Genomic DNA, 12,039 nt, shown 5'->3' on the forward strand with positions numbered 1-12,039 from the left:
TTTTTCTTTCTCAACAAAATAATTTTAGAAATAATATTTATGGGTTGAAAAGCCTAACACAGTAATGTTTATATAATTTGGTTATTTGCCCAATAAGTCCATAATTTCATGCCCAAGTGCCAGCAGAGCTGATTTTTGATGATTTGATTCTGGCAGTTTATCTGAATCTATTTGTTTAAAAATCTACCTGTCAGTTAATAGGAATTTTATCTAATATTTCATTTTCCTTATTTCAGTGACTAATTAAGGAAAAGGAATCCCATAACTTCCTCTTGTGATATGGGATGAAATGAAGATTTAACTTATTTCTGTTTCCCTTTTTATTTTTAAGCAGTTCATGAGTAAACTAATAAGGAGTTTTAATCTAAAGAAAACAGTTTTCCAAAAAAGTAATATCCAGAAAGTGAATTCCAAGTTTCCTTAGGTCTTATGACTAGATCTCAACCTCAGTATGGGATTGACAGAATTCCCCTTTTCATTCAATTGGAGATACAAACTGGTTTATAAAAAATTTAGCAGTTTTATGGTACAAAGGTGGTTGGGATCAAAAAGTTTTAGGCTTTGAAAAATGCACCAAATATCACTTTTTACTTATGCTATTTTAAAAAATATTGTAAAACATTTGATTAAGGCCTGTTCTTTCCTAATCTTTCTTTTTTTGTTTTGTTTTATTTTTAATAGATCAGCATGGTTGATATTACCATATCAAAGAAGAGCAGAGCTTCTACCGAGGAAAGTGGACAAGATGTTCTAGAGAACACATTTTCTCAGAACCATAAAGAATTATCAGTTTTATTGTTGGAAATGAAAGAAGCTCAAGAAGAAATTGCATTTCTTAAATCTCAGCTCCAGGGCAAAAGGGCTGAGGGGGACCCTGAGATCCCTGACCAGAAAGAAGTGCAACAGATGGAGGGTGAGGGAATACCTCCAGTTAGAATGCAAGTATGTCTTGAAAATACAGCACAAGATTTTCCCTTAGTGCCGGATGAAGAGAGCAGTGTTCCAGTAGTTGAAAAAGAAGAAGAGGCGAGCACTGAACTTCAAAATACAACATCTGAGGAAATATCTTTAAATGACACTGGAATAGAAATTAAATCATCAGAGCAGGGTGATGCTGATAAATCCCCTTCTGCTATGTCAGATGTGGGTCATTGTCACCACGATGAGATAGAAAGGCTAAAAAGTCAAATTTTGGAGATTGAGACAAGCTTTCATAAAGCAGAAGAAATATACGAGAAAAATTTAGATGAGAAAGCTCAGGAAATCAGCAGCCTAACCCAACTGATTGAGGAGTTTAAAAAGAATGCTGAAGACACCAGCAGTGCACTCACTGCTTTGTCTGAAGAAAGAGACCAACTTCTTACTCAGGTAAAGGAGCTTAATGTCTTAGCAGAGCTGAGGGCTCAGGTGAAACAACTGGAAACCAACCTTGCAGAAGCAGAAAAACAAAGACGACTTGACTATGAAAGTCAGACAACTCAGCACAACCTGTTCACTGAACAGATCCACAGTCTTAACATAGAAGCCAAATCCAAAGATGTGAAAATTGAAGCTTTACAGAAAGAACTGGATGATGTGCAGCTTCAGTTTTCTGAGCAGAGTACACTGATGAAAAGCTTGCAAAGTCAGCTGCAGAAGAAGGAAAGTGAGGTGCTTGAGGGGGCAGAACGTGTGAGGGGCATCTCCAGTAAGATGGAAGAACTGTCACAGGCTCTGTCACAAAAGGAACTTGAAATAGCAAAAATGGATCAACTCTTACTGGAGAAAAAGAGAGACGTGGAAACCCTCCAGCAAACCATTGAAGAGAAGGATCAGCAAGTGACAGAAATCAGCTTCAGCATGACAGAGAAAATGGTTCAGCTGAATGAAGAGAAGTTTTCTCTTGGAGTTGAAATTAAGACTCTCAAAGAACAGCTGAATTTATTATCCAGAGCTGAAGAAGCAAAAAAAGAACAAGTTGAAGAAGATAATGAAGTTATTTCTGGCCTTAAACATAATTATGATGAGTCAAGCCCAGCAGGGCTAATAAATAAAGAAGAACTACAGCATGAATTAGACCGCCTAAAGAAGGAAAGTGAGCAGAGGAAGAGAAAGCTACAGGCAGCCCTTATTAACAGAAAGGAACTTCTACAAAGAGTCAGTACATTAGAAGAGGAATTGGCCAAAGTGAGAGATGAATCTAGGAAAGAGATTCCACTCAGTGAGAGTGAGAGAAGGGAAATGGAAGAAGACAAGGAGAACAAAGAAGACTCAGAAAAATGTGTGACTTCTAAATGCCAAGAAATAGAAATTTATTTGAAACAGACAATTTCTGAAAAAGAAATGGAACTACAGCATGTAAGGAAGGATTTGGAAGAAAAGATGGCAGCAGAAGCACAATTACAGGCTGTAGTCCAACAGATGAATCTAAACTTGCAAGATAAAGCAAACCAAATAGATTTGCTCCAAGCAGAAATTATTGAAAATCAAGCAGTTATCCAGAAGTTAACCACAGGGGCCAAGGATGCAGGTGATGGAGGCTGTACCACACCTGTAAAAGGAACAGTGGTGAGCAGTCCACCTGCCGCAGGTAGTGGAGAACATTGGAAACCTGAACTGGAAGAAAAGATACTGGAACTTGAAAAAGAAAAGGAGCAACTTCAAAAGAAGCTTCAGGAAGTCTTAACCTCACGTAAGGCAATTCTTAAAAAGGCACAGGAGAAGGAAAGACAACATAGGGAGGAGCTAAAGCAACAGAAAGATGACTATAATCACTTGCAAGAACAGTTTGATAAGCAAAGCAAGGAAAATGAGGACATTGAAGACCAGCTAAGGCAGCTCCAAATTCAACTAAGGGAGTCCATAGACAGAAAACTTCCAGGCACTGACCAGCAGGAACTGCACTATCCTACTCAAGGTTTATTCAAAGCCACAGAACAGCATCCCACTCAAGCTACTTTAGAGTCTGACTTGTGCCCACACTTAGTTTCTCAACACGGAGATGCAAATACTCTACAGGGCCATACTTCTATTGCCCAAATTAAGGCTTATCTGAAAGAAATAGAAGCTGAGAAAGAAGAGTTAAAATTGAAAGTAAGTTCTACAACAAGTGAGCTTACTAAAAAGTCAGAAGAAGTATTTCAGTTAAAAGAGCAAATAAACAAACAGGGTTTCGAAATCCAGAGTCTGAAGGAAGTATCCCATGAAACTGAAGCCCACACAGAAACCCTGAGGCAGAAATTGGAAAGCAGTCAACTAGAAATTGCTGGCCTAGAACACCTGAGAGCATTACAGCCCAAACTAGATGAACTCCAAAATCTCATTAGCCAAAAGGAAGAAGAGGTTAGCCACCTCTCTGGACAGCTGAGCGAGAAAGAAAAAAACCTTACTAAAGTACAGACAGAAATGATAGAACAGGAGGACTTAATTAAGGCTCTGCATACACAGTTGGAAATGCAAGCCAAAGAGCATGAAGGGAGGTTAAAGCAGTTACAGGTGGAAATTTGTGAAATGAAGCAGAAATCAGAAGACTTTGTAGAAGAAAATAAAACAAAGCAACTAATACAAAGGAAACTGCAAGCTGCACTTATTTCCCGAAAAGAAGCACTCAAAGAAAACAGAAGTCTCCAAGAAGAGTTGTCTTTGGCCAGAGATACCATCGAACGCCTCACCAAGTCTCTGGCAGATGTGGAAAGCCAACTTTCTGCTCAAAATAAAGAAAAAGATACACTCTTAGGAAAGTTAGCTCTTCTTCAGGAAGAAAGAGACAGACTCATTACAGAAATGGATAGATCCTTACTAGAAAATCAAAATCTCAGTGGCTCTTGTGAAAGTCTGAAACTAGCTCTAGAGGGTCTTACTGAAGAGAAGGAAAACTTAGCGAAGGAAATTGAATCTCTAAAGTGCTCTAAGATTGCAGAAAGCACAGAATGGCAAGAGAAACACAAAGAATTACAGAAAGAGTATGAGATTCTTCTGCAGTCCTATGAGAATGTTAGTAATGAAGCAGAAAGGATTCAGCATGTAGTGGAAACCGTGAGGCACGAAAAGCAAGAACTGTATGGCAAATTGAGAAGCTTAGAAGCCAATAAGAAAGAGACAGAAAAGCAGTTGCAAGAAGCTGAACAAGAAATGGAGGGAATGAAGGAAAAAATGAGAAAGTTTGCTAAATCTAAACAACTGAAAATCATAGAGCTAGAAGAAGAGAATGACCGGCTTCGAGCAGAAGCGCACCCTGCAGGAGATACAGCAAAAGAATGCATGGAAGCACTTCTTGCTTCTAATTCCAACATGAAGGAGGAACTAGAAAGGGTCAAAACAGAGTATAATACCCTTTCAAAGGAGTTTGAGGCTTTAATGGCTGAGAAAGACAGTTTAAGTGTAGAGGTTCAAGATTTAAAACATCAGGTAGAAGATAATGTATCTAAACAAGCTAGCCTTGAGGCCACTGAGAAACCGGAAAACCAACAGGATATCATTGAAGGGCCAACACAGCCTGTACCAGGTGAGGATCAAGAGCAAGACTCTCCAAGTATGAGCACAGAGCCTGAAGGCGCCGAAGCTGTTCTATCAGAGAACAGTGCCAAACCGGACATTGGTGAGAATTTTAGTTCCCATGATGAGATTAATAACTATCTACAGCAACTTGATCAGTTTAAAGAAAGAATTGCTGAATTAGAGGAAGAAAAACAGAAAGGCAAAGAACTTAGTCAGTCTCTGGAAGATGAGAAAAATGCCTTACTGAGTCAAATATCAGCAAAGGATAGCGAACTAAAACTGCTTCAGGAAGAAGTAACCAAAATAAACCTGTTAAACCAGCAAATCCAAGAAGACCTCTCCAGAGTTACCAAACTAAAGGAGACAGCAGAAGAAGAGAAAGATGACTTAGAAGAGAGGCTCATGAATCAATTGGCAGAACTTAATGGAAGCATTGGGAATTACTATCAGGATGTTACAGATGCCCAAATAAAAAATGAGCAACTGGAATCTGAAATGCAGAACCTTAAAAGGTGTGTGAGTGAATTGGAAGAGGAAAAACAACAGTTGGTCAAGGAGAAAACGAAGGTAGAATCAGAAATACGAAAGGAATATTTAGAGAAAATACAAAGTGCTCAGAAAGGACCTAGCAATAAAAGCCATGCAAAGGAACTTCAGGAGCTGTTGAAAGGAAAACAACAAGAACTAAAGCAGCTGCAGAAAGACTGCATCCGGTATCAAGAGAAGATTAGTGCTCTGGAGAGAACTGTTAAGGCTCTAGAATTTGTTCAGACTGAATCTCAAAAGGATTTGGAAATAACCAAAGAAAATTTGGCACAAGCAGTTGAACACCGCCAAAAGGCACAAGCAGAATTAGCTAGCTTCAAAGTGCTGCTGGATGACACGCAAAGTGAAGCAGCAAGAGTCCTAGCAGACAATCTCAAGCTGAAAAAAGAACTTCAGTCAAATAAGGAATCAGTGAAAAGCCAAATGAAACAAAAGGATGAAGATCTTAAGCGAAGACTGGAGCAGGCCGAAGAGAAACACCTGAAAGAGAAGAAGAATATGCAAGAGAAACTGGATAATTTACATAGAGAAAAAGTTCACTTGGAAGAGACTCTTGGAGAGATTCAGATGACTTTGAACAAGAAAGACAAGGAACTGAAGCAACTGCAGGAGAACTTGGACAGTACTGTGGCCCAGCTCGCAGCCTTCACTAAGAGTATGTCTTCCCTCCAGGATGATCGGGACAGGGTGATAGATGAAGCCAAGAAATGGGAGAGGAAGTTTGTTGATGCCATTCAAACCAAAGAAGAAGAAATTAGACTCAAAGAGGAAAACTGCAGTGTTCTAAGAGACCAGCTCAGACAGATGTCCATCCATATGGAGGAATTGAAGATCAACATTTCCAGGTAAATGCTTAATAATTTTTTTTTCTTTCTGAGGTAATTGAGGGCAAAGAAAGTCTCTAGATTATTCCTATTCCCTTTAGGATTATGGAATTAATTGTTAAATTCCCTTTGAAGGTACATTCTCTCTCACTTCTGACTTTTGTATGTTTGTAGGAGCTTCTTACTACAACATGAAAACATTCATCTTCCTCTCTAATGAGAGGTCTCTTGGGTTTCTCATTCTTTTTATTTCCATTTCTGGATTTCTTGACTACCAAAGTACCCTTCTCTGGATTTGTACCACAGTTGACTCCCAAATTATTTTCTTTTCTCTTCCTCATAGTCCACATCAATTTATTTGGCTATTAGAATTAATTTCCTCAACCTCCAAATTTATGATATCATTTTTCAGGCTCAAGAAATAACAATGTTCCCCACCATTTGTACTCTTCTACTTCTAATAGGATCCTTCTGTTTTCCACCTCTTATACCAAAATTATTCATTAAAAAGACCGAACATTAACTTGTCTGGAGCAAAATAGAAAAAAAAAATACTGGGAGAAAATGTTACTTTTCTCAGTGTCCAAAACCATATCACTAAAAGAAGCAATATATTTTGGAGTTTATGATTTAAATCTGTGAATCCTTAGGTTGATAATATGTTTACTACATTGAACAGACAAGCATACAGATAATATCTCATTAAAAAGTTTAACACTGTCATTTATGAATATGGATTCATTTGTAGATTTGTTGAGTACAAGTTGCATTACAGTATTTATTCCTTAGGTACAATATTTCTTGAACTCTTTAGTTAATGACCGCCCCCCTCTTTTTTTTTTAAGGCTTGAACATGACAAGCAGATTTGGGAATCCAAGGCCCAGACAGAGGTTCAGCATCAACAGAAGGTCTGTGAGGCTCTACAGGGGGAAAACAAAGAACTTTTGTCACAGCTTGAAGAAACTCGGCACCTATACTACAGTTCTCAGAATGAATTAACTAAGTTGGAATCAGAACTTAAGATTTTCAGAGACCAGTCAACTGATTTAAATAACTCTTTAGAAAAATGTAATGAACATAAAGAAACTCTGGAAGGGATCATAAAACAACAAGAAGCTGATATCCAAAATTGTAAGTTCAAGTATGAACAAGTAGAAACTGATCTCCAGGCCTCTCAAGAACTGACCAGCAGGCTGCATGAAGAAATAAATATGAAGGAACAGAAGATTGAAAGCCTGCTTTCTGGCAAGGAAGAGGCAGTCCAAATAGCTATTGCTGAATTGCATCAGCAGCATGATAAAGAAATTAAAGAACTGGAAAACCTGCTGTCCCAAGAGGAAGAGGAGAATATCGTCTTAGAAGAAGAAAACAAAAAAGCTGTTGACAAAACCAATCAGCTTATGGAAACATTGAAAACCATCAAAAAGGAAAACACTCAGCAGAAAGCTCAATTGGATTCCTTTGTTAAATCCATGTCTTCACTTCAGAATGACCGAGACCGCATAGTAAGTGACTATCAACAGCTGGAAGAGCGACATCTCTCTATAATCTTGGAAAAAGACCAACTCATCCAGGAAGCTGCTGCTGAGAATAATAAGCTTAAGGAAGAAATTCGAGGCTTAAGAAGTCATATGGATGATCTCAATTCTGAGAATGCCAAGCTGGATGCAGAACTGATCCAGTATAGGGAAGACCTGAACCAGGTGATATCAATAAAAGACTCTCAGCAAAAGCAACTCCTTGAAGTTCAACTTCAGCAAAATAAGGAGCTGAAAAATGAGTGTGCTAAGTTAGAAGAAAAGCTAAAGGAGTCCGAGAAAACAAAGGAGGGTCTGCAGAGGTCCTCTGCTGCCCTCCAAGAGGAGAAACAAAGTTTATATAAAGAGATTGAAAGCTTGAAAGTATCCATATCCCAACTAAATAGGCAAGTGACAACCTTGCAAGAAGAAGGTACTTTAGGTATGTACCACACCCAATTAAAAGTAAAAGAGGAGGAGGTTCAGAGGTTAAGTGCAATACTTTCCTCCTCTCAGAAGAGAATTACAGAATTGGAAGAGGAATTGGTTCGTGTTCAAAAGGAAGCTACCAGGAAGGTAGGCGAAATTGAAGATAAACTGAAAAAGGAATTAAAGCACCTTCATCATGATGCGGGGATAATGCGAAATGAAACTGAAACAGCAGAAGAGAGGGTGGCGGAGTTAGCAAGAGATCTGATGGAGATGGAACAGAAATTACTCGTGGTTACCAAAGAAAATAAAGATCTCACAGCACAAATTCAGTCTTTTGGAAGGTCTATGAATTCCTTGCAAGATAGTAGAGATCATGCCAACGAGGAGCTTGATGAACTGAAAAGGAAATATGATGCCAGCCGGAAGGAGGTGGCCCAACTAAGAGAGCAAATGGGCCTCCTACACAGAGAGAGCGATGCGCTTCTTTCTCAAACAGGCTTTCACTTGAACAGCACTGAAGAGAACGGCTTGTCTCGCCTTGAGAAACTTAACCAACAGCTCATATCCAAAGATGAACAACTGATTCAATTATCCTCACAACTAGAAGACTCTTACAACCAGGTGCAGTCCTTTTCCAAGACTATGGCCAGTCTACAGAATGAGAGAGATCACCTGTGGAATGAGCTGGAGAAATTCCGAAAGTCAGAGGATGGGAAGCAGAAGTCTGCAGCCCATCCTGTCTCCAGCCCCGCTGAAGTACAAAGTTTGAAAAAAGCAATGTCTTCACTCCAAAATGACAGAGACCGACTAGTGAGTATCTAGTTCCCTCTTTCAGATCTGAGAGTTTCTGAACCTTTCTTTAAATTGATTTTTATTTCTTTTTTTTTTTAATTTTCTTGATTGTTGATGGATCTTTTTATTTATTTATTTATTTATATACAGTGCTGAGAATCAAACCCAGTGCCTCATACCTGCTAGGCAAGTACTCTACCACTGAGCCACAACCCCAGGCCCTATTTTTCTTTCTATAGGAATGGATAAACATATATGTATTATCTATACACTCAAAGACAGTGTTATATGTTCCACATGTTCTGTTTGGTCTTAGAGAAATGCAAAAATATTATACTATTTCCATTGCCTTTTTTAAAAAAATCAAAATTTTTCTTTGCACAAAATTCTCCACTGGTTTTAAAAGGACCATGAGATAAGAGTTGTTTTACATATTTCATATATACATGCAGAAACACAAATATTTCCAGAATTTGTCCTAGTTTAATTGAAAGAAAGAATAGGGATCACTTAGTGTCATCTTATAGTGACATTTAACAGTAGATCATCTGGTAACATTTAGGGTACAAAGGACTCAGCTCCTCCCCAAAATGTAAACCAGCCAGGCTCTGGTAGAGCAGGTCTTGTAATCCCAGTGACTTGAGAACCTGAAGCAAGAGGATTTCAAGTTCTAGGACACCTCAGCAATTTAGTGAGACTCTGTCACAAAAATTTTTTTAAAAAGGGCTGGGGATGTAGCTTACTGGTAAAGTACCTATCGGTTCAATCCCCAGTATAAAAAGAAAAGAAACCAATCCAAATTCATTAAGAAAAAAAGTCAAATACAGAATATTTAGTTTAATGATTTTTTTTAGTGAAGGATTATTTATAAGCTGAACCATTAGCCATTTTATCTTAATACTCAACTGTGTTCAGTGACAAAGCCAAGGAGAATTTGTTGAAATTTTGCTCTTTTTCTTAAAAGCCAAGAGTTTATCCAGGTGTGCATGTGTGGGTTTGTGTGTGTGTGTGTGTTTCCTGAAAAGTTCTAGGTCATCAAGATTCAGAGGCAAAAATCTGGAATCATCAGAAGCAAGCAAGGTTCTCAGGGGATTCTACTTGTGGCATTCCTATCTTCAGTTTCATGACAATCTGTTAACTTGATTAAGACCATGTGCTTCCAGGATAATAGGCCAAACAGGAAATACATTGAGCTTATTAAAAGTTTCAGATTTTCCATTTTCAAATGTGACCCATGCCAGAATCTGAAAATTCTAGTTTTTAAATTGGCCCTAGTGAAAATTTCAGATGGTTTACCCTAACTGTAGTTTTAGGCAATTTTTTTTTCTTTTCTTTGTAGGTATTGTGTTCATTCCTATTATACTTAATATCCAATTTTTATAAACAACCTTTTCTCTTTTATAATTTGGACAAAGCACCCTTTTTCAGTTGTGGCTTTGACATCAACACAGTTTTACTTGTTTATATTTTGAAAACACTCAGCTGACTTTGTCCTTGGAACTTGGCATTTTATATTCCTTTCAGAACACAAATGCAAAAGCTCCTCTTCACCAAGACACTAGTATATACCTCCAAGCTGTGCCCATATTGATTATCTTCTAAGTCATAACATTTTTCCTGGAGCTGTTAGGATAGATTCTGAATTAACTGTTTCATTCAGTGAATCACTTTACTAGTCTTATCTATTGTAAATACTAAGTGCTAAACTTTGTCTCTTGATGCCTGTTCTATATTTTTGTTTGCTGGATATTGATAATAGTTATTTCCTTGTCTCTATATCTCAAACTAATATTCTTCTGTTCTCTTAGACTTAATAGCTGTCTATGATTTTATTTCATTTAACTATCAAGGTCTGGTCATTGCTTTATTCAGAATGTGCCCCCAAATGTCTTTCCTTTCCATCTTTAATATTCTAGGATAAGCTTCTAGATCTTATCCTTAAACTATTGTAATAATTTTGGTTTTGGTTTGTCACAGCTCTAGGTTATTTATTTATTTATTTATTTATTTATTTTAAATTATTAGTTGTTCAAAACATTACAAAGCTCTTGACATATCATATTTCATACATTTGATTCAAGCAGATTATGAACTCCCATTTTTACCCCGTATACATATTGCAGATTCACATCGGTTACACATCCACTTTTTTACATACTGCCATACTAGTGTCTGTAGTGTTCTATTGCCTTTCCTATCCTCTACTATCCCCCTCCCCACCCCTCCCCTCCCATCTTCTCTCTCTACCCCATCTACTGTACTTCATTTCTCTCTCTCGTTTTTTTTTCCCCTTTCCCAAAACTTCCTCTTATATGTAATTTTGTATAACAATGAGGGTCTCCTTCCTTTACCATGCAATTTCCCTTCTATCTCTCTTTCCCTCCCCCCTCTCGTCCCTGTTTAATGGTGATCTTCTTCTCATGCTCTTCCCCCCTATTCTGTTCTTAGTTGCTCTCCTTATATCAAAGATGACATTTGGCATTTGTTTTTTAGGGATTGGCTAGATTCACTTAGCATAATCTGCTCTAGTGCCATCCATTTCCCTGCAAATTCCATGATTTTGTCATTTTTTAGTGCAGAGTAATACTCCATTGTGTACAAATGCCACATTTTTTTTTTATCCATTCATCTATTGAAGGGCATCTAGATTATAATGTAGGTTATAAATGTAGGACAAGGCAATTACCATTCCTGGATGAATTTCTGAAACTCTACTGTATTGTTAATACCCTACTTAAAAACCTTTAAAAGTTATACTATCACTAGAATAGGTTTTGGATTCAAACACCTGAGTCTGGCATTTAAGACCTTATAATTTGTTGTCTATATCTTTGTTTCCATCTTCCCTTTTACTGGTCCCTGCTCATACTATTCATCCCAGCTAAACTGACCTTCTCAGTATACAGTGATTATATCTGGTACTTTCTACTACCCATATTATCATCCTCTCAGCCAAATTATCCTAATTTCTTTCCTTTTCTGGGTAAGTACTTTCCATTATTTAAAAGTCATCGAGAGCTCAAATTCTCTGCTTACATTTCTCAATTGCTTGATTGTTACTTCCTTTGTACCTTCCTAGTACTTTTCTTATTATTTGTCCTTCATTGCCTTGATTTTTGAGTGTATGTATGATGTGTGTTTAATTTATATATACTATTATTTATTCAACTAGGTTGCAAATCTTGAAAATGTCACATCTTATACATGTTTGTACATCTTATGGTATTTAGCACAGGGCTAAGCAAACAGAGGATAATCAACAATTAATAGTTATCTTCTTTCTGTATTTGTGCTTCTTACTGAAAACACCATTGTTTTTTTCTGTTGTGTAAACTCTTATTTAAGGAAGTTAGGGAAAGTTTTAAGAACTTGGACACCTTTATATCTGCCATGAGAGAATCATAAAGCCCAGGTAGGTTTATAAATTACATAAAGGCCTTGACAGTCAGAC

The 12,039-nt window shown here is 37.5% G+C and overlaps 1 protein-coding gene across 9 annotated transcripts in view; it reads left to right on the plus strand.

The window, feature by feature from the left end:
• The window catches only part of Golgb1 (golgin B1), a 69,582-nt gene that overhangs the window by 41,830 nt on the left and 15,713 nt on the right, over nucleotides 1-12,039 (plus strand). For all 9 annotated transcript variants that reach the window (XM_071615301.1, XM_071615298.1, XM_071615302.1 and 6 more), the window contains 2 exons: nucleotides 682-5,867; nucleotides 6,692-8,606. In XM_071615301.1, the coding sequence (XP_071471402.1) occupies nucleotides 682-5,867; nucleotides 6,692-8,606 (7,101 nt within the window). The remainder of the gene's footprint in view (nucleotides 1-681; nucleotides 5,868-6,691; nucleotides 8,607-12,039) is intronic.

The sequence above is a fragment of the Marmota flaviventris genome, chromosome 8 (genome assembly GCF_047511675.1).
Source record: "Marmota flaviventris isolate mMarFla1 chromosome 8, mMarFla1.hap1, whole genome shotgun sequence".
In the NCBI taxonomy this organism is placed as follows: Eukaryota; Metazoa; Chordata; class Mammalia; order Rodentia; family Sciuridae; genus Marmota; species Marmota flaviventris.